The 23,990-nt window shown below is 45.1% G+C and overlaps 1 protein-coding gene across 1 annotated transcript in view; it reads left to right on the top strand.

Annotated features, from left to right (window-relative positions):
- Positions 1–1,679: 1,679 nt before the first annotated feature.
- The window catches only part of LOC311148665 (uncharacterized protein), a gene marked incomplete at its 5' end in the record, with an annotated part of 169,361 nt that continues 147,050 nt past the window's right edge, over positions 1,680–23,990 (top strand). Inside the window, 2 exons of the mRNA XM_084185648.1 lie at positions 1,680–1,781; positions 6,610–6,663. Of these exons, the coding sequence (XP_084041774.1) occupies positions 1,680–1,781; positions 6,610–6,663 (156 nt within the window). The remainder of the gene's footprint in view (positions 1,782–6,609; positions 6,664–23,990) is intronic.

Below are 23,990 nucleotides of genomic sequence, written 5' to 3'. Positions count from 1 at the left end.
GGAGTCCATGCAGAACTGTTGAGTCTTCATCAGGTTGCAGGTTCTAGTCATTCTTCATTCTTTTGGTGGGTGCTTCTCCATCTTCTGGCAGTGTGACAGGTGGTGCCATCCCTGTCTCTCAGTCACTCTGACAGCCGTCGAGGTAGCCTGGATCACTTGTTATGGTCCCATCCATCCTGGCTGGTTCCATTTTCGCTTGTGAACCTTCAGTTTCACCCAGTCTCCGATTTGGACAGGGATGTCGTCTTTATCCTCTCCGGCTGGCACTTCCTGGGCTTTCCTAGAATGAGAATACAGAGACCTAACAGTAGAAGTAAGTTCCTTCATATATCCTAACAGGTCATCTTCCAGTCTAGTCAGGTCAGTCTGTTTGTCAGTCATGGGCCTATGAGATGGGACATTCATGGGACGGCCTGTTAACATCTCATGAGGGCTATACCCAGTGCCTCTGTTGGGGCTGCTTCGCATTTTCATCTGATCTATCCCCAGCATAAGGGCAATTTTGGCTATGACATCTTCAGTGAAATGGGTGTCATTGTCTGCAGACAAGGTTTCTGGGATTCCGAATCTAGGGAATACTTCCCTTACCAGAATTTTAGCTACTGTTTTAGCATCACAGTGGGTAGTAGGAAATGCCTCTACCCATCTTGTGAATCTGTCAATTATTACTAAACAATTGCGCTTTCTCTCCTTTCTTTCAGTCATATCAATAAAATCCATTGCAATGTGTGTAAATGGGCCCCTAGGTGAGGGGAAATGACCAGGTTTAAGTGGTGTCCCCTTGGCAATGTTGTAGTGTATGCACATGACGCATTTAAAAATGTGTTGTTTCACATGTTCTGTTAAATTTGGGCAAAACCAATCTTATGAAATCTTGGTTACCATATCCCCTCTTGACAAATGACACATCCCATGTGCCATTCGGCAAACCGATGGGATAAGCTGTGTTGGCAACACAGGTTTACCTGAAAGGTGTTATGTCCAGAGGCCATCAGGGCCCCGGGAGCAACCTCTGGCCTCCCAAAGGGAGTGAGACGTGTGGTCAATCACCTGTTGTTGTTGCAAATCAGCAACAGGCGAGGCCACAGCAGAAGCCAGATACACAGCATGGGTGTGACACCTTGCATCAGCTGCTTTAGCAGCAGTGTCAGCAAGGTCATTTCCCTTACTTGCCTCATCTTGATTACCCGGCTATTACATAGCCGAAATAAGAGCCAAAACAGAGTCCGAGTAACTGTTAACTGTTTTTCCTTCAGCAGCCTCACAGGCTATGGTGAGAGCTAGCAACTCTGCTTGTTGTGCAGAGAAATGATCAGGGAGGGACTGCTCTATGTGTAGTGATTTATCTATAGTTGTTACAGCAAAACCTGCATGTTTCCTTCCTGTTGGCTGATCAATGTAAGCTGACCCATCTACGAAAAGTGACATGTCAGCCAACTCAAGAGGTTCATCAAATAGGTCAGGTCTTGCTTTTGCATCAATTTCGATTAGTTCAGTACACATTTGTGGGGTTCCTTAGCCAGTTCCACCTCGGCCTCTTCTGAAGCCTGGCTGTGGTGCCCACCCCTCCTGGTCCACAGCAGTGGGGCACTGGTGTCTCATATGTCCAGCTATACCACATCCCCAGCAGACTATAGGCTCACCTATGTGCCTCCTCTGGTAGGTTTGATAGGGCTGAAATGGCTGTGGATTACCATAAGGCTGTGGTGGAAACTGTACCTGTTGAGCTGGGGCCGCTGCAGGGGGCCATGGTGGTGGGACAGGTGTTGGAGCTGGTGCAGGTGCTGGAGTACTCAGCATCAATGTGTCTGGCTTGCTACTTTTCTCTAGTGCAGCCAGTTGGGCCTTCTGGAGTTGTGTCTGCAGGCCTGTTTTCTTAGATTTGTCTTCAGCCTTTGTCTTCTTCCAGAATTTACAGTGATGTCTCATATAGTCCTTGCGGTTCCAGCCAACTACTTCTTACAGTTTCTTTTGTACTGACTCTGGCACGCTCCTGCAGGCTCTGTCATAGAATAGTTCTTCAGTGGTTAGGGTGTTATCATACCTTTCACCAGTCTCATTTCTTCTCGTTTCTTCATTCTCTCCACATCATAGTAGTATTTCAGCTGCTATTTTGTCTTCCATGTCTTGTCTGGCTCTTGGAGAGAAGGCACCTTCTGTGTCTACTTCCCACCTTATCTTGTACTCACTTTATTTTTTCCGTCTTTCCTCTTAGTACTCCCTTTCTCTTTTCCGTCTTTCCTCTTCATCCTCTCTCTCTCTCTGTCCACTCTCCATCATTCTTCACTTTCCTGATTAATCTCTTCTCTCTTTCTCTCCTTCTTTCATTTTGTTCTTCTTCCATCACTGATTGTCCTGTCCTGGTGTAGGGGTATTTAGGCTTGGGTGCAGAGAGTGGCTTGGTTCTTGCGTCCAAGTCCAACTTACCCAGTTCTCTTGTCAGTCTGGTACCCATTGAGGGCCCCGGACCGGGGTTTGTGTTCCTTTTCCGGTCTCTTCCAGGGTACCTCTGATTATTATATTTTTCACCTTGGCTTCTGAGCTGGAATTGTCCTGCCTCAATGAAAATACACCCCTTTTGTAACCAGAGTGGTCGTCTTCATATGGAGAGGTGGTGCTGTTGGGAGTGCTTAGTAGACTTTCTTATAGGATGTCACACCAGATTTCTCCTCTTGTTCTTTCTTCTCGTCTTCTTCCCTTTTTTCCACTGTCTGCAGATGGGTTATCCTTGAACGTGCCCAAAACACGGTCACCTCTGACCGGAGTAGTGCAGATGGGTTATCCTTGAACGTGCCCAAAATACGGTCCCCTCTGACCAGAGTAGTTGTAAAACAGTTAGAGATACCAGTGTGGCTTTTTTTCTCTGACTTTTTCTTGTCTTGTTTTCTCTTCTCCACTATATCATGGACGATTCTTGTCAAAAGACCCATCTTTGGGAAACCGAAATTCCCAGTGACTAATTGTCCATTCATGCCATTTCTTGAATATCCATATGAGATCTCTCTGGAGGGTGTCACGATCGTCAAAAGGATTGGACCAATGCGCAGCGTGGAATGCGAACATACTTTATTATATATTCACCACACGAACAAAAACAACAAAACGATACGTGAAGTCCTTGGTAACAACCACAAACCAACACGGAACAAGATCCCACAATACACTGTGCCAAACAGGCTGCCTAAGTATGGTTCCCAATCAGAGACAACAAGCAACAGCTGATTCTCGTTGCCTCTGATTGAGAACCACCCCGGCCAACATAGATACACATGAACTAGATCCTAACATAGAAACACAAACACATAGAATCTACACACCCTGGCTCAACATATAAGAGTCCCAGAGCCAGGGCGTGACAGTACCCCCCCCCCCAAAGGCGCGGACTGCGACCGCGCCAAACATAAACCGAACAGGGGAGGGCCGGGTGGGCATTCCTCCTCGGAGGCGGATCCGGCTCCGGGCGTGACCACCACCCTCTAATAACCCCCCCGTAGTGCCCCTGGTCTGGTTTGGCCCCGCTGGCTGGAGCTGGACTGGACATCGGTGGAGCGGATTGCTTAGGCTCCGGTGTGGAGCAGCTGACCGGTACCTGACCAGGCACCGGTGAACCGGGCACGGGCTGTGCCGGACTGACGACACGCACCCCAGGCTTGGTGCGGGAAGCAGGAATGGGCCGGACCGGGCTGACGACGCGCACCCCTGGCTTGGTGCGGGGAGCAGGAACGGGCCGGGCTGGCGACGCGCACCACAGGCTTGGTGCGGGGAGCAGGAACAGGCCGGGCCGGGCTGGCGACGCGCACCATTGGCTTGGTGCAAGGGGCAGGAACAGGCCGGGCCGGGCTGGCAACGCGCACCATTGGCTTGGTGCGAGGGGCAGGAACAGGCCGGACCGGGCTGGCGACGCGCACCATTGGCTTGGTGCGAGGGGCAGGATCAGGCCTGACCGGGCTGGCGACGCGCACCATTGGCTTGGTGCGAGGAGCAGGAACAGGCCGGGCCGGGCTGGCGACGCGCACCATTGGCTTGGTACGGGGAGCAGGAACAGGCCGGCCGGGCTGGCGACGCGCACCACAGGCTTGGTGCGGGGAGCAGGAACAGGCCGGGCCGGGCTGGCGACGTTCACCATTGGCTTGGTGCGAGGGGCAGGAACAGGCCGGGCCGGGCTGGCGACGCGCACTATTGGCTTGGTGCGAGGGGCAGGAACAGGCCGGACCGGGCTGGCGACGCGCACCATTGGCTTGGTGCGAGGGGCAGGAACAGGCCTGACCGGGCTGGCGACGCGCATCACAGGCTTGGTGCGAGGGACAGGAACAGGCCGGACTGCACTGGGAACACACACCACTGGCCTTATACAGGGATCAGGAACGGGCCGGACCGGACTGGCAACACACTTCAGTACCTCTCGCCGTGCCTCTACACTTTCCCTCCCTCTAATCACCAATGGCTCCCATAACCCGGTGGCCTTCTCTCCTCGTCCACAAACTCGCCCCTTATCTGCCTCCAGTAGCCCCGTCGTCCATGCCATGTGCCCCCCCCTAAAAATGTCTTGGGGTTGCCTCTCGCCTGTTCGACGACGACACTGTTGGCACCGTACCTCCTCTCTCGCCAGGGCTTTAACCTTTGCCCATGGTCCTCTGCCCTCGAACATGTCCTCCCAGGACCACCATTGGCCCACCTGGGCCATCGCCAACTTCTCCAGCTCCTTACCCGGCGTTTGCTCCGAAACACGCTGCTTGGTCCTGTTTTGGTGGGATCTTCTGTCACGATCGTCAAAAGGATTGGACCAATGCGCAGCGTGGAATGCGAACATACTTTATTATATATTCACCACACGAACAAAAACAATAAAACGATACGTGAAGTCCTTGGTAACAAACACAAACCAACACGGAACAAGATCCCACCATACCGGCCAACATAGAAAACACATAACTAGAGACTACCATAGAAACACAAAACATAGACACTACACACCCTGGCTCAACATAAAAGAGTCCCTAGAGCCAGGGCGTGACATCTACATGCTTTGTAAGTAGGAAAACCTGCAAAAAAAGCCTGTATCAAATACTTGTTCTCCCCACTGGACATATTCACACCTAGGAATTTCTAACTATCACCTAGGTGGTCTTTGTCAGTTTCCAACAGGTTTATCAATTAAGAGTTTAGTAATAAATCAATATACACCACAATGTAGGTTTCATCTCTTAAATGAACAGCATACTGTGATTGAGGCGCCACTTACGTGTCAGAAAGAGTCATCAACCACACAGTGCTTTGATCAAACTACAGACTTTAGATATAACAGGCGTCTGCTTACCCTTAAGTAATTAGTTGCGTGGCACAGTGGGTCCACGCTCACTCCAACGGCGGGTGGTCACTCACTCCTGGCAAGCTCGCCAAAATGTAGAGGGTTCTTTGCACAGTGCTGATATTCTCTTATTCTTAAACAAACTTTAGAAAATGACACAGACAACGGCTTCTGAGTATATGGTAGAGCACGGCGCTTGTAACGCCAAGGTAGTGGGTTCAATCCCCGGGACCACCCATACACAAAAATGTATGCACGCATGACTGTAAGTCGCTTTGGATAAAAGCGTCTGCTAAATGGCATATTATTATTATTATTATAAGTTCTGCGAAGTGTCTAGAACAATCTCTGCTTTTTATACTAGCACTCCCTTCCCATAGTGTGATGTTTACCTCTGACCCTGAACTTGCCCTAGCAATCAACAAAGTATTCTTCCTAATCCTGTCTTCCCACAAACTCAGTATCAGGGGGTGAGGTGTCCGACAATAAAACCAGAAATGTCTAAAGACAATGTGGTAATTATGGTTGCAGGTTTCTGAGAACTTTCAGCTGTCAAGGCCTCCATAGTTTTAATAATGTAAGCAAATGCGCATAATAGATAATATATTCCCCATTATAGCATTTCTTTCACATGATCCATCAATTTGTGTCTGGGCAAGTGTGTCTGGGTATGTGTCATCTAATACTTATACAATATATTTGTCTGGACACTTTCTGTTTTTGATATTGCTACTATGCAAATATGCAAATAACCATTTCACTGTACTGTTTACACCTTCTGTATCCTATACATGTGACAAATAAACTTTGATTTTATTTGATATAGTGTGTGTTTACCAGAGACGGTAATGTGAAGAACAATATGACCTGCACCAAAGTCAGATTAGGATATATGCCTAGATTAAGTGTATTTTTACCTGAACATTTTCCTTTTTGTAGGCTACTAGTTTGACCATTTTATGTCTTAAAATCTGTATTATACTACTCACTCTGTTTAGCACATGGCCTCACATGTGAATCCTTAAAAAGATGGGTGGGGCTAAGGCTTAAGAGGGTGTGAACGATGCTGAATGGGTATAGACAAAGAAGAGCTCTCCAGTAGGTGTACCAAAACATTCAAGGGCCATTCTCTCAAAAGTGGGGTTACAAATGTATCAACTTTCAAGCAGAATTACTTTCCCATTATTCCTCAAATGCAGTGTATGATATACCATTTTGTAGCTCTGAGTCTCTACTTTTCTCTCTCTCTCTCTCTCTCTCTCTCTCTCTCTCTCTCTCTCTCTCTGTGCATCTTTTTCTAGGGTCCTACTGGTCCACATGGAAACTCTGGCCTGCCTGGTCTTCCTGGTCCCAAGGTGAGTGCCCTAATCCTGGGGTGGGGGGCACATACATCCCCTGGAGCTCCAGAGAGAACCCTGATTAATGTTGTGGGATGATGAGGCCCTCCGGGGTCAGCAAGGACCCGCGTTATAGACAGGGCCCTGTCTGTGATGTTCAATGTCATATTCTGACTCCCAGACTCCTTTGCTCCAGCAAAGGGTTAGGGTAAGGTCTAATCCCAGTGGGAGGGAAGCAGTACCTAACTAGTCTTTGAAATCCCAGACCCTGGGCAGCAACAGCACGAGGTCTGGGATTAATAGCAGATTCTCATGGCAGCTTGAAAAGGGACCAAAATTGTTCTGGGGAGGGTTCTCCTCAGACAGAAGACTTCAGACAGAACTCTCCTAACAAATCACAAGGCAGACATGCCAGAACGTTGCAATTTGAAACCAAAGTTTGCAGGCAAAATCTTTGCAGTGGTTTTAGTGAAGATAGTTGATGAAAACTAGCCACTTTGGAAATGCACTCAGATACAATTTTTTGTCCTAATGTTTATGCTAGGGCATCAAGCGGTTAGTGCAGTGATGTAAGGAAGCCAGATGTCCCAACTCTGCCCTTTCCTCTACACTTTAAAAATAGAAAGACTCAAAACACCATGATTGTGTAATGAAACCATGGAAAGTGATGCACCTAACCTGAGATCTGGTGGTGGATTGTGTTTGAATGTAAGTGTTATGATACACAGAAAGCGTTTTAAAACAGAATACAAGTACTCTAAAACACCCAAAGTGGTTCTTCAATCTGAATATTGGTATTTTCAAGAAAGTGTTGTAAAAAAAAAACTTTGGGGGAGGTTTTGGTGCTTGTAAAGGCGGGGACAGGCAGAAGCTGTAATTTCATCCCTGACTGCTGGGGCAGCAATATGGTACATTTCATTGGAATTTCATTGGAATATTACACACTCAATAATACTGCCATACTGTATATATATTTTTTTAATAGACAAAAAAAACAAAAAAACATGTATACTTGTATACAAGTCGTTTCAATGATTAGTTAATTTCAGTTAGCCCACAACAAAAATACAACTTATTATGTTGCTCAAAATGTAACTAACTTTTATGAGGATAAACATAGAGAAAATTGAGTGATTGAACTCATTGGAAGTCTGGTTTTAATCTCCTTGCACTTCCTATCTTGCCACGTGGCTCTGTTTTTAGAGGTTGTAGTAACTTGACAAGGAATGGTCACACACATTTTAATATTACTTTCCTTTACTTTCAACCCAATAAATAAAAGGTGTACAGCCATGTACAAACGGTACAAAAACAGCAGAACGATACAGCCCACTCAACCTGTGGTAGAATCACATTGTACAGATCTGACTCTTGGTGATGACGTCATCAAAGGGGAAAGGTCACGGTCAATGCCAATAATAACCATGCACACATGAATAGCAATCATACTATACTGCAGGTAAGTACAACACATATTCAATGTAATTATTTATATAGTGTCCACACTATAACACTTCTCCCCCCTCAATTTAAATCCCCCCTGTAAGGAAAACATAAGGTTAACAAGTAAACCACATCAGTGTTTTCTTTTCTTTACTACACAACACTGTAGAACTTCTGCTGGTGTTACTGTAAATGTAAACAAAACAAAAAAATGACAGTCCTTATTTCTTTTCAACTAGGTCTGCTGCTCCAAACAAACACTAACACCACGAGTCTCTCAGTCTCAACTACAGAGTTAGTCTTTCAGGAGGCTTGTGACTACGCTGTGATCTGCGCAGTACTCCTGGTATGCCATGAGACACAGGTAAGGTGTGTCCCAGTGGAGCTGGGTCTGAGGACACAGGAGTGGGTTGGGTGTTTGTGAGAGAATGTCCATCACCCTCTGCTGGAACCACTGAATGCCCCTGTTCCTCCGATACTGTTTCCTGTGGGGTTTCAACTTGTATTCTACCACCCACAGGTGTTCAGTCTGAAAACATGGTCTTGTCTTTGTCATAGCGCAGGCGTAGGTGGTTCTGGTGCCTGCGCATGACTCGACCATCAGTCAGTTTGACCACAAAGGAGACAGGACCACTCTGACTCAGAATGATACCTGGCAACCAGCGTTGGCTGCTTGTGAAGTTGCGGATGTAGACAGTGTCATTGGGTTTTAACTGTCTCTCCCTCGCCTGGTGGTCATGTCTCTCTTTTTGTTTCTCCTGCTTCCGTTCCACTCGTGCTTTGATGTCCGGACGCTGTAGATCCAGGTGAGCTTTTGGCTTTCTGCCCATTAACATCTCCGCTGAAGCCTGTCCTGTTATTGTTTGTGGCGTGATGCGGTACTGGAACAAGAACCGAGAGAGCTTAGTTATGATGGTTCCCCCAGTCATCCTTTTGAGCCCCTCATTCAGTGTCTGCACAGCCCGCTCCGCTAAGCCATTTGAGGCCGGGTGAAACGGAGCGCTGCGGACATGGCAAATCCCGTTTCTCCGCATTAATTCTTGGAACAAGTCTCAGGTAAATGCTGTTGTGTTGTCGGACACAAGAGAGTCAGGCAGACCATGGGTTGCAAACACCTGCCGAAGCTTTTCGATGGTTGTGGTCGCTGTGATGTTGTTCATGATGTGCTCTCCAGTCACTTTGAGTGCGCGTCCACCATGACAAGGAACATGTGACCCATGAAAGGGCCTGCAAAGTCTATGTGCAGCCTGGACCATGGGCAGTCAGGCCACTCCCACAGATGTAGTGGCGCGGGCGGCGCCATCTTCTGGTTACTCTGACACTCAGAACATGATTGAACTTTGTTTTCTACGTCCTGAGCCATGTTAGGCCACCAGGTGTAAGATCTGGCTAAACTTTTCATCCGAGAGGCACCCGGGTGAGCCTCATGGACCTCATCCATGACTTGTGCACGGCCAGGGGGTGGAACAACCACTCTGGACCCCCAGAGTATGCAGCCATCCTGCACACTCAGCTCAGTTTTGCGCTTTGCATAAGGTCTTAGTCCATCATCCTGTATGACAGGAGGCCAACCCTGCGTAAGGAATCTTTTCACTTGGGACAGGATAGGATCCCGGTCTGTCCACTGTTTGATCTGTTTGGCATTCACAGGTGAGTTTGACAATCTCTCCATTAGGAAAATTGTCTCGGGAGGCACCACAGTTGTGGCGTGCATCTCTGGTAGCGAGAGACGGCTGAGCGCGTCTGCGTTTGCATTGTCCTTCCCCGCTCTATACACTATAGTGTACTGGTAAGCTGACAGTGTGAGGGCCCAGCGCTGTATCCTTGCTGAAGCCATAGGAGGAATCCATCTTGATTCACTGAAAAGGCTCATCAGTGGTTTGTGGTCAGTGCATATGGTGAAATGACGACCGTAGAGGTACTGATGGAAACGTTTCACAACAAAGACTATGGCCTTCCTTGTCTAACTGTGAATAACCCTTCTCAGCACTCGTCAGCGTACGTGATGCGAATCCAATGGGTTTCTCTGACCCGTCCTCCATCTGATGAGAGAGTACTGCCCGACGCCATAGGGCGAGGCGTCACATGACAGGATGATCTCTTTGTCTTGGTCAAAATGAACCAGAAGTTGTGCTGATTGTAGTAGTGCTTTCACTTCCTTGAAAGCTTTCTCTTGTGCTGGCCCCCACTTCCATTTACAGTCTTTGTGGAGCAGCTGATAAAGTGGAGCCAACACTGTTGACAGCTCAGGGAGGAACTTACCATAGTAGTTCACCATGCCCAGGAACGACCTGAGCTCGGACATATTCTTGGCGTTTGGAGCATCCTTGATTGCCCTGACTTTGTCCTCCACAGGACACAGACCCTGCGCTGTGATCTTGTGACCTAGGTATGTCACACTCTGTGCTTGGAATGTGCTCTTGCTACGCTTCAGGCGCAGCTCTGCCTCAGAGAATCTCTTTAACACCTGGTCCAGATGGTGGAGGTGCTCCTCCTCCGTCTCCCCTGTAACCAGGATGTCATCCAAGTACACTGCTACATGAGGGATCCCCTGCAGCAGATTGTCCATTGTCCTCTGGAAAATGGCTGGGCTGGACGCCACTCCGAAAACCAAGCGGTTGTACCTGAACAAGCCTTTGTGCGTGTTGACTGTGACATACTCTTTTGAGTCCTCGTCCAGGAGGAGCTGTTGGTAGGCGTGACTCATGTCAAGCTTTGAGAATGTCTTGCCTCCTGCCAGTGTCGCGAACAGGTCCTCCACCCGCGGCAGTGGGTAAGCGTCTAGCTTAGAGGCCCTGTTGATGGTGAGTTTGTAGTCCCCACATATACGCACCGTGCCGTCACTTTTCAGAACGGGAACGATTGGAGCTGCCCAGCGGGAGAACTGAATGGGGGTAATGATTTTTGTTTCCTGCAGCCGCTCCAACTCATCTTCCACTTTCTTTTTCATGGAGTAAGGCACTGTCCTGGGCTTGAAAAAGCGAGGCTCGGCCTGAGGATCCACGAACAGCTTAACTGCAGTGCCCTGCAGTGTGCCCAGTTCATCTTTGAAAATCTCTGGGTACTTTTGAATGACATCCTCAGTCACTCTGGTGTGTTTTATCTCCCCCCAGTTCAGTTGTATTTTGTTTAGCCAGTCACGCCCTAGTAAACTAGGCCCATTCCCTTTCACCACCAGGAGCCATGCTCTCGCTTCCTGGCTGTTGTATGCAATGTCCACCTCTAGAGCCCCCAGCAATGGTATGGTCTCCCCGGTGTACGTACGCAGTCTGATCCCTGCCGGTGTGAGGGCAGAAGCCTGTTTTGAGCCCCACATTTGTTTGTAGGTATCCTCACTTATGACAGAGGCAGAGGCCCCCGTGTCAACCTCCATCCTCATCTGCTTTCCATCTACCTCCACTGTAGCATAGATAGGCTCTGCGAGCGGCTCACACACATTAAACATGTTGTAGGAACAATGCTCTTCCTCCTCGTCTGTGTTCTCTAGGTGGTGCGCTGCTGACTGAGGCTTTGGTGCTGTGAACTTGCCCAGCCCAGTCCGCCCACCCCCTGAGGCTCCTGAGTGGCGCAGTGGTCTAAGGCACTGCATCGCAGTGCTAACTGTGCCACTAGAGATCCTGGTTCGAATCCAGTCGCAGCCGGCCGCAACCGGGAGACTCATGGGCGGATCCAGTCGCAGCCGGCCGCGACCGGGAGACTCATGGGCGGCGCACAATTGGCCCAGCGTTGTCCAGGGTAGGGGAGGGAATGGCCGGCAGGGATGTAGCTCAGTTGATAGAGCATGGCGTTTGCAACGCCAGGGTTGTGGGTTCGATTCCCACGGGGGGCCAGTATAAAAAAATATGTATTCACTAACTGTAAGTCGCTCTGGATAAGAGCGTCTGCTAAATGTAAAATGTCCTAGGACCCCTGCATTTTTTAGCTGAATGTCCCCTTTTGTTGCAATTGTGACAGACAGTATCCATGAACTTACAGTTGTTAGCATAATGTGTTCCTCCACATCTGAAACATTCCACTGCTTTTCCCCTTTTCCCTGCCACCTCTTGTCACCTGATGCACTGCACAACTTCCACTGTTGGCCTTTTGAATATTTTTCACATTACTAGCGGCCATCACCATCCCTTGAGATAGTTCCAATGCTCTCTTGAAAGTCAGTGTGGCTTCCCCCAGCAACCGGCACTGTATGCTGTCCTCATTAATGCCACAGACTAATCCGTCACGGAGCATGTCCTCTAACATAGCCCCAAACTCACAATGTTCAGAGAGTTCACGTAATTCAGCAACAAAGTTAGCAACAGACTGACCTGTTTTTCCGAAAATGGCAGTTAAACCTGATCCTCTGGACAATCGCTGAAGGCTTTGGTTTGTGGTGAGTCTGAACTATAGCAACTAGATCCCCAACAGGAATTTCTCCCGGTCTCTGTGGTGGAGCCAAATTCCTCATTAGCTTGTAGGTTTTAGCCCCACACATACTCAAGAGAATAGAGCGCTGTTTAGCCTCATCTGTGATTCCATTTGCCAAGAAAAAGTGTCCCAACCTTTCCACATATTCCGTCCAGTCCTCGTTCTCTTCCACAAACTCAGTGATAGTCCCAAACATTGCCATTATAACGCCAACTTGTCCTTGATCCTCATTAGCAATTTTCACTTGCTGCTGATTGTCCTCGTCGGCGTTTCCGTCCAGCGGCACCTCGATCATTAAACTAGCTTGCTAGCTAGCTAACTGACTACCTCCACTGTTTCTTAGCTAGCTAGTACATCGCCCTGTACATGTTGATAAAGTTTTATCCTCGTCGCCAAAAATATGTAGTAACTTGACAAGGAATGGCCACACGCATTTCAATATTACTTTCCTTTACTTTCAACCCAATAAATAAAAGGTGTACAGCCATGTACAAATGGTACAAAAACAGCAGAATGATACAGCCCACTCAACCTGTGGTAGAATCACATTGTACAGATCTGACTCTTGGTGATGACATCATCAAAGGGGAAAGGTCACGGTGAATGCCAAAAATAACCATGCACACATGAATAGCAATCATACTATACTGCAGGTAAGTACAACACATATTCAATGTAATTATGTATATAGTGTCCACACTAACAGAGGTGTATCCAAACTTTTGACTGGTACTGTAAATCAATGTTAAACATTAAGGTACTCCAGAAGAAGTGATCTAATTTTGCACTAGACAGGATTTGAAACACCATAATAGTGTTTAGCAGCTATAGAGAGAGGAAACGACTCCAAAAGAGAAGGTATCTTATTCTGCACTAAACAGAACTCTAAACATCAAACGAGTGTTTTCAACCTTTTCCGTTAGTGCTCCCAGTCCCTGGCAAGGTGTTACACAACACTTGATTAAATGGTGTTACAACACACCATGTAATGTTTCAAAACATCTCAGGATGTGGTTTCGTCTCCTTCAAGTTGTTGGCAGCTCAGTTTCCACTAGTTTTGGTGTTACAAAGCACTTCATTTTAACAGTGTATACCAAACTGACGTTGTATACATACAGACGTGTTAAGCTGGAACATTGGTACATTGTGGGAGGCAACCAGTCTGTCTAGAGAGACTAGTATCTAACTAATCTTGGGGTCAAGGTTATGATTTTTGTTTAACTTCTGAGGATTAGTACTTCATTTAATATTTTTTCATTGTGGTTGGCATTTTAAATGAATCGTAAGCAACATTACTTTGCCACAGAGTGGGTGGTAGGTGCTCAGTATTGTGATAAAACGTATATCTCTATGGTGCTCAGATCATCAACGTCTTTGGAAGGGATAGACTCTTTCCCAGCCATTGCCATGGTGAAGAGCAGCAGCAGAGTTTTTATTGGGTGGAAAGTGCCCCCTGGGCATGACAGAGGCCTTTGATTGGTTGTTATTTGTTGATGGATGAGGGGAAAATGCCTGTGTCTGCCATTTGATTGAGTAGGCAGTTAAGGGGGAGGGGTGGGACGGAAGAGAAGAGAAGGGAAGGGAAGGTGGTTAAATAGGTGCATGTAAAAACACCTGGTGTTGGTGAGGAGGAAGGAGTGTTGATTAATTTCCTCTTGGGAGAGAAGGATAAGAGAAGGATACCCATTTAGATCGGTTTTGTTTTTCCCTAAAGTACAAGATGCAGCTTGTTGTGATGTGAAGTCTCTATATTGACTTTCAAGGCAAGGGGTTGACTTGACCTCTGTCATGAACTGGTGCGTCCTTAGTAACACTAATCGACTGGGTCAAGTTCACTCATACCAAATGAGGCTTAGATGAGCAGGAATATAACATGAATTCTAACAGTAACAGGTATAGCAGTAATAGCATTGCATTAAAGGCTGACATTTTTTGATTATTTTTATGTTTTGGTGATGGTATCTTGATGTACAGGCTCTGTTAATAACTAATGTACTACCAATTCCAAACCCTCTGATTGTAGATATGTGCCTTCAGGGCAGTTTCCATATTTTAAAATCAAAGTTAATGTGGAGAATTGACTGCATATGTAAGACGTTGATATGTTTAAGAAGACTTACCGTAAAACATTCCCTGTCTACACTAAATTCAAAGTGCTCCAAAAGCTCTTTCCTGAAAAGTGGTAGAGTTGTTGTGATTCTGACAGAGAATATTATGAAACGGAGATCTTACAGACATTTCAATAGAAACAGCAACATTGGGGCGCACCAGATCAGATCATACACCCCATATGTTCTGAAACATACAGTATGTGATTATACTGGAGACTCCTCAAACACTTGCCAAATTTCATACCATATTTCATATTGCTCCAGTTTCATACCCCCATAACTTGCAGTGCGAGCGATGATGATAAGCAGTGATGTGGGTTGTGGGCACTGCGATTGTGTGTTAGGGTTTTTAAGTTTACCCCTCATTAGTGTACATTAAATCAGGGTTTAAGAGGGAGGGACTCCTATAGGGGTTTGAAGTTGAAGGAGGATAAGAAGATGACAGAGCAAACGCCCACACTGCCTTGGGGCGCCATAGTGACAATGCACAAAGAGAGACAGACGGTGTTTCTATAGTGTGTTCAGACATGATGAGGCCACAGAAAACGTACGCCTGAAGCCAAGTAATCATCAGCCTAATGAGACTTTAGTCTAGACTAGACTTCTCTCCTGAGTGGCAAGGGTACCCTGAACTCATCCTGAGGGTTGGGTAGTAAGCAGCCTGAGGGTTGGGTAGTAAGCAGCCTGAGGGTTGGGTAGTAAGCAGCCTGAGGGTTGGGTAGTAAGCAGCCTGAGGGTTGGGTAGTAAGCAGCCTGAGGGTTGGGTAGTAAGCAGCCTGAGGGTTGGGTAGTAAGCAGCCTGAGGGTTGGGTAGTAAGCAGCCTGAGGGTTGGGTAGTAAGCAGCCTGAGGGTTGGGTAGTAAGCAGCCTGAGGGTTGGGTAGTAAGCAGCCTGAGGGTTGGGTAGTAAGCAGCCTGAGGGTTGGGTAGTAAGCAGCCTGAGGGTTGGGTAGTAAGCAGCCTGAGGGTTGGGTAGTAAGCAGCCTGAGGGTTGGGTAGTAAGCAGCCTGAGGGTTATGCTCATGCATATATTATATCAGCGGCTAAGAGCACACACACTTACCTATGGCGGTCCTTCGATGTCGATGATGACGTTGCTCCCAATTGAAGTTATATGTTGCGTTTATACCATTGCATGTGGCTGTGCAGGCCAACGCGAGACCCACATGGTTTGCCACATCAGGGGCCTGTGATGTAGCTCAGTTGGTAGAGCATGGCGTTTGCAACGCCAGGGTTGTGGGTTCGATAAAATAATGTATGTGATAACTGTAAGTCGCTCTGGATAAGAGCGTCTGCTAAATGACTAAAATGTAAATGTAAATGTGTATATATATATATATATATATATATATATATATATATATATATATATATATATATATATATATATATATATATATAAAACGTACTATTGGTTGCAAGAATTTTGTATAATAATTTAAATAGAAAAACTACGTTTTGAAAACGGCATCGTTTTGTGTATCAGTTCATAAACCATGTGCCATGAAATCGGTACATCGAAAAATCTCTTCCCAACTATTTTGCAATCTATATGACACAGCTGTCAATTTTTTGGTCTTTAAATGAAACTGGTTCACAATTTTCTTTAACCAATGTTAGTATTTAATGCATGGCCGACAGACAAGTTCCGTCCCCTTCCACTTGCCTCTTCCGTTTTGCGGTAATGCTGCAATTAGTTGGTTGTAATTTTGGGTACAGCAGACATTTCAATATATTTTTGTTAGCCGAATGTGTGACATAACTCCACCAGTCCTATTTATGATATAATTTACAAAGATTATACCAGTTTATTTCTCAATTAGTATATTTGAGTTTAACCATAATATTTTATTTATTTATTGTTGGATCTGATTTTAATTGCTAACATTTCGATGGCCATAATAATTAGATATGCCGATAGTGGACAACCTTGTTTTACTCCTCAACAGTTTTATACCTTCTGAGAAGTAGCCATTATTTACTATTTTACACCTAGGGTTACTATACATAACTTTAACCCATTGTATAAGAGATTCTCCAAAATTGAAATATTCCAGGCATTTATATATAAATTCCAGTCGTACTTTATCAAAAGCCTTTTCAAAGTCAGCTATGAATACCAGTCCTGGTTTCCCAGATTTGTAATAGTGTTCTATTGTTTCCAGTACTTGTCTTATATTATCTCCAATGTGTCGTCCATGTAAAACACCTGTCTGATAGGGATGAAAAATATCCGACATTACCTTTTTAATGCTATGCACTATGCATTTTGATATAATTTTTACATCACAACACTGAAGTGTAAGGGGCCTCCAATTTACCACTTGGGTCCTGTTTCAGAAATCAGACCTTCCTGTTGAGTATCTGATAATCTACCCTTTTTATAGGAGTGGTTAAAACATGCTAATAACAGTCCTCTGAGTATATCAAAAAATGTTTGGTATACCTCAACTGGTGTGCCATCCAGCCCTGGAGTTTTCCCAGACTTAAAGGCTTTCATTGCATCAAGAAGTTCCTCCTCTGAAAGTGCCAATTTGGCAATGTCTGATTTCTGATTGTCTTAACTCACCACATCGACGACTAATAAACTGAGCTTCTCAGTAATATTCTCTTCACCACACATTCTAAACAAAGTCTGTTTTTTTAACATCCATTGCAAATGATAGTTCCTCAGTATTTGAAAAATATTTCCAACACTCCCGGCCTCGATAATCACCAAGCTGTGTGAAATAGCAAACTATCATGATCCGATGATCCCATGTATCCAGTGGAAATGTCATAAAAACAGCTGTCTGGCGTGGGAAACTGAGGGCCCGGAATAGGCTAGTTGATACAATGTTGCAAGTTCGCTAGCAACAGCTTTGGGCCGAGTAGAGAGATGAATGTGATTGAAAGAACAAGAATTTTCATCAGGATATTTTCTACTGTTATTTATTATTTTGTACTGTTTTACTTAGTTAACAATGGAAGTTATAGGCTTACTGCTGCATTGGCCCATAGGTTCTATGCGCTCATTTCTTTAGCCGCCAATGGACCACAGTGTATCAATGTGTCCATATGGCAGAGGCTGGTGCTCTCACCTAAGTTGAATTTTAACTTTCAGATGTTTATCATTTTAATTCAGATTTTATGATTAACCACGTGACAATGATTTAGAGAAATGAAAACATAATTATTGAAATGAAACTATTCCACGGAAATGTGCATATAAACATAATAATAACTTTCACTCAGATAGGTAGAAATGGTAGGATAAATTGTAAACTTCCCAAACTTGAAACTCACGAGCTGCTTATGGTCTTTACTATAACACCCATTAAAAAAAAAGTGTGAATGGGCAAGCGCGTGCACATATAGGCGGTCCTGTGAAAAAACGTGCCCGCCTATAGATATCAAAGGACCATCCAACTGATTCATGCTGGCGCCGGCAATAAAGGGTTTACTGTTTCATGTACGGGGTATGTGATTGTTACAGTGGGGGAAAAAAGTATTTAGTCAGCAACCAATTGTGCAAGTTCTCCCACTTAAAAAGATGAGAGAGGCCTGTAATTTTCATCATAGGTACACGTCAACTATGACAGACAAATTGAGAATTTTTTTCTCCAGAAAATCACATTGTAGGATTTTTTATGAATTTATTTGCAAATTATGGTGGAAAATAAGTATTTGGTCACCTACAAACAAGCAAGATTTCTGGCTCTCACAGACCTGTAACTTCTTCTTTAAGAGGCTCCTCTGTCCTCCACTCGTTACCTGTATTAATGGCACCTGTTTTAACTTGTTATCAGTATAAAAGACACCTGTCCACAACCTCAAACAGTCACACTCCAAACTCCACTATGGCCAAGACCAAAGAGCTGTCAAAGGACACCAGAAACAAAATTGTAGACCTGCACCAGGCTGGGAAGACTGAATCTGCAATAGGTAAGCAGCTTGGTTTGAAGAAATCAACTGTGGGAGCAATTATTAGGAAATGGAAGACATACAAGACCACTGATAATCTCCCTCGATCTGGGGCTCCACGCAAGATCTCACCCTGTGGGGTCAAAATTATCACAAGAACGGTGAGCAAAAATCCCAGAACCACACGGGGGGACCTAGTGAATGACCTGCAGAGAGCTGGGACCAAAGTAACAAAGCCTACCATCAGTAACACACTACGCCGCCAGGGACTCAAATCCTGCAGTGCCAGACGTGTCCCCCTGCTTAAGCCAGTACATATCCAGGCCCGTCTGAAGTTTTCTAGAGTGCATTTGGATGATCCAGAAGAGGATTGGGAGAATGTCATATGGTCAGATGAAACCAAAATATAACTGTTTGGTAAAAACTCAACTCGTCGTGTTTGGAGGACAAAGAATGCTGAGTTGCATCCAAAGAACACCATACCTACTGTGAAGCATGGGGGTGGAAACATCATGCTTTGGGGCTGTTTTTCTGCAAAGGGACCAGGACGACTGATCCGTGTAAAGGAAATAATGAATGGGGCCATGTATTGTGAGATTTTGAGTGAAAACCTCCTTCCATCAGCAAGGGCATTGAAGATGAAACGTGGCTGAGTCTTTCAGCATGACAATGATCCCAAACACACCGCCCAGGCAACGAAGGAGTGGCTTCGTAAGAAGCATTTCAAGGTCCTGGAGTGGCCTAGCCAGTCTCCAGATCTCAACCCCATAGAAAATCTTTGGAGGGAGTTGAAAGTCCGTGTTGCCCAGCGACAACCCCAAAACATCACTGCTCTAGAGGAGATCTGCATGGAGGAAAGGGCCAAAATACCAGCAACAGTGTGTGAAAACCTTGTGAAGACATACAGAAAACATTTGACCTGTGTCATTGCCAACAAAGGGTATATAACAAAGTATTGAGAAACTTTTGTTATTGACCAAATACTTATTTTCCACCATAATTTGCAAATAAATTCATAAAAAATCCTACAATGTTGATTTTCTGGATTTCTTTTTCTCATTTTGTCTGTAATAGTTGACGTGTACCTATGATGAAAATTACAGGCCTCTCTCATCTTTTTAAGTGAGAGAACTTGCACAATTGGTGGCTGACTAAATACCTTTTTCCCCCACTGTATGTTCTTTACCTGACAATTACAGTTGTGACATCTTTTTCCAAGAATATTGTATAACTGTATACAGTGTGGAGAACAAGTATTTGATACACTGCCGATTTTGCAGGTTTTCCTACTTACAAAGCATGTAGAGGTCTGTAATTTTTATCATAGGTACACTTCAACTGTGAGAGACGGAATCTAAAACAAAAATCCAGAAAATCACATTGTATGATTTTTAAGTAATTAATTTGCATTTTATTGCATGACATAAGTATTTGATACATCAGAAAAGCAGAACTTAATATTTGGTACAGAAACCTTTGTTTGCAATTACAGAGATCATATGTTTCCTGTAGGTCTTGACCAGGTTTGCACACACTGCAGCAGGGATTTTGGCCCACTCCTCCATACAGACCTTCTCCAGATCCTTCAGGTTTCGGGGCTGTCGCTGGGCAATACGGACTTTCAGCTCCCTCCAAAGATTTTCTATTGGGTTCAGGTCTGGAGACTGGCTAGGCCACTCCAGGACCTTGAGATGCTTCTTACGGAGCCACTCCTTAGTTGCCCTGGCTGTGTGTTTCGGGTCGTTGTCATGCTGGAAGACCCAGCCACGACCCATCTTCAATGCTCTTACTGAGGGAAGGAGGTTGTTGGCCAAGATCTCGCGATACATGGCCCCATCCATCCTCCCCTCAATACGGTGCAGTCGTCCTGTCCCCTTTGCAGAAAAGCATCCCCAAAGAATGATGTTTCCACCTCCATGCTTCACGGTTGGGATGGTGTTCTTGGGGTTGTACTCATCCTTCTTCTTCCTCCAAACACGGCGAGTGGAGTTTAGACTAAAAAGCTCTATTTTTGTCTAATCAGACCACATGACCTTCTCCCATTCCTCCTCTGGATCATCCAGATGGTCATTGGCAAACTTCAGACGGGCCTGGACATGCGCTGGCTTGAGCAGGGGGACCTTGCGTGCGATGCAGGATTTTAATCCATGACGGCGTAGTGTGTTACTAATGGTTTTCTTTGAGACTGTGGTCCCAGCTCTCTTCAGGTCATTGACCAGGTCCTGCCGTGTAGTTCTGGGCTGATCCCTCACCTTCCTCATGATCATTGATGCCCCACGAGGTGAGATCTTGCATGGAGCCCCAGACCGAGGGTGATTGACCGTCATCTTGAACTTCTTCCATTTTCTAATAATTGCCCCAACAGTTGTTGCCTTCCCACCAAGCTGCTTGCCTATTGTCCTGTAGCCCATCCCAGCCTTGTGCAGGTCTACAATTTTATCCCTGATGTCCTTACACAGCTCTCTGGTCTTGGCCATTGTGGAGAGGTTGGAGTCTGTTTGATTGAGTGTGTGGACAGGTGTCTTTTATACAGGTAACGAGTTCAAACAGGTGCAGTTATACAGGTAATGTGTGGAGAACAGGAGGGCTTCTTAAAGAAAAACTAACAGGTCTGTGAGAGCCGGAATTCTTACTGGTTGGTAGGTGATCAAATACTTATGTCATGCAATAAAATGCAAATTAATTACTTAAAAATCATACAATGTGATTTTCTGGATTTTTATTTTAGATTCCGTCTCTCTCGGTTGAAGTGTACCTATGATAAAAATTACAGACCTCTACATGCTTTGTAAGTAGAAAAACCTGCAAAATCGGCAGTGTATCAAATACTTGTTCTCCCCACTGTAAGTGGAAGAACACACCTGCTTCCCAGGCAGCCTTTCCTAAACCTCTGTGATTCTGATGGTTAGGGGTTTATTGCTGTTGGTTTGCCTCATATGGGAATTGTATTGTGCTTGTTCTATTCCCGTGGGAATATAGAGACGGGAAAGGGAGACTCATTTAATGTTTTACATGTGGTAATTAAGATAATTTCCTTATTTATTTGCAATTTAATTACTTTAATAGCTTAAATTGCTATTCTAGTGTGACGTTCAAGACCTCCATCAATGTGGATGGATACGTTGCAGTGGGGTAGGCTGGGCTCGTCACCTTTCTCATCTGTATCACAAGTCGTCATATAAACCATATAAACAGCTGGAGTTTTTCAGACTCAGCTAGCTCTGTGACAGGGATGTGGGCTGTGGGCTGTGCTGACGGCTGTGGTGTGGTGGCTGTGGCCAGGTCGTTAACCTAACCTTGTCTGTGGTGAGAGTTGGTTAGTAGTTGGCACCAGATGCCCCTCTAGTTGGTGGGAAAGCTCCAATTCAAACCCTACCCATTCTCAATGTGGGATTGTAAACAAAAATATTATACAATTTCATTATGCTGCCCCTTGTCAATTCCACTATCATTCTGATGTAAAAATTGTCTTTCTTTAAGTGGGTAAGTGTAGGTTTCAGTTGTTGTTTGTGCATTGTTGGACAGAAAATAGTACTTCACAAAATCACATGATTGGAACACCACTTCATATGTGACATTTCACATGTGAAAATATGTTGTTTTGGAACATTACATGTGAAAATATGTTGTTTTGGAACACTACACATGTGAAAACAAAAATGAGTCGTAATGATCCACACAGTGCTTTTAACATAGTGTTTTCAACTTACATATTTGACATACATGACTACATTGCGTATGTTTATTTATACAGTAATTATTATTCAACATTTTAACTCACAACCTCTTGGTTCATGGCATTCCGATTTTTCTTCTACGCCACCACGCCTGTGTTAATATCTGATTTCACCTTTATTCTTACACTTTGGAGTTCAAAGTGAATCTCAGCTTTGTTAAAATATTTATCATAGTGATTCAGGAGTAACATTAAAGAATAATAATATGCCGCACCAACATTAGACAACTATACAGAAAACCTCCAAATTGCAAAAATCAGTAAATGATATCAATAATGGGAGAACAGTCAGATCAATTGACAACTAAAATAGCAGCACAGATGGCACTCTTTTGCTAACTGCAGAGATGTACTTTACTGCTAAAAGTTGCCCAGAATCAAGTCAATAATTGTGCGATTACACCACCAAAAAAGTAGCAGTGCTCAGGGACACTTGAAGTTAACGCTCTCGGGATGCTTTGGGCAAAAACACAAAAATAACAGCTTTAAACTGTATAACTTATCAATGCACCATCATACCAGGTTATTTAATGCTTAAAACATTATAATTGATGAATATTTGGCTAGAGAACTGCTATGTCTTACCGATCTCTACAGCTTCAGTCCAAAAAGGAATCCTTTGAAATGACGTCAACATATACTGGATGAGTTACTGGCTAGCTAAAGTGGTACCCTTCCCCAGATCTGTGCCTCGACACAATCCTGTCTCGGAGCTCTACGGTTAATTCCTCCAACCTCATGGCTTGGTTCTTGCTCTGACATGCACTGTCAACTATGGGACCTTATATCTTTCCAAATCATGTCCAATCAATTGAATTTACCACAGGTGGACTCCAATCAAGTTGTAGAAACATCTCAAGGATGATCAATGGAAACAGGATGCACCTGAGCTCAACAAGATCATGTTTTCACGTGCTCACATGTTGTCACGTGTAGTTTCATGTTAGCACATGTTGAAACTTTGCATCCCCATGTTGTCACATTTATTTCACATGAGATCAAGTTTTCACGTGCTCACATGTTGTCACATGTTATCACATATGGATCACGTGAAATTCATGTGGTTTTTCCGTAAGGGCTTCCTGACCACACGCATAGAGACAGCAACGTCATGTTTTCCTCTCTGATTTGTCAGAAAGAGGGCTCGGACATCGATGGATGTGTTCTGGTATGCCCTTTGACCCTGTTGTGGACACCATGGGAGGCCAGCGATGGCCCTCGATGCTTCCCCATTGGGTTCTTTTGAATCACTTTTAAATCACTATAGCTAACACCACACACACTGCAATGACTCATCCTCAGACCCACACTGGAGGCGGGGGTCGGAGAGAGAGGAACTCTTTGTCTTCGTTTGTAAATTGTGTTGTGAAGTCTAAGGGATGAAGGGAAGAAACAGAGGGATGAGAAAATGAAAAACAAGAAGACCTGTGTCTGTCTGTTGTCCCTGGTTGATGTGCTGAAAGCTGAAAAGCCTCAGCTGACGGTTGTTTGAGCGCAGCATGAAATGTTATGACAATGGGCTACTGGGATCTGATAGAGGCTTTAAATGAACGCCATGCACTGTTGACATTTTGCAAACAGAGAAGAGAAGAGAAGGACTCAAGGTCTCACTGCCAGTAACTTCTACTGTGGTACAACACACACACACACACACACACACACACCCACACACACACACACACACCCACCCTTAGCAGCTGAATGCTTGAATGGCCGTCAGTCAAAACCTGTAAAATGTAATGCTCAAAC

The sequence above is a fragment of the Coregonus lavaretus genome (assembly GCF_964263955.1).
Source record: "Coregonus lavaretus genome assembly, chromosome: 21".
NCBI lineage: Eukaryota > Metazoa > Chordata > Actinopteri > Salmoniformes > Salmonidae > Coregonus > Coregonus lavaretus.
The sequence above is the reverse complement of the archived record's forward strand: the minus strand, read 5'-3'. Positions and strand labels throughout refer to the sequence as shown.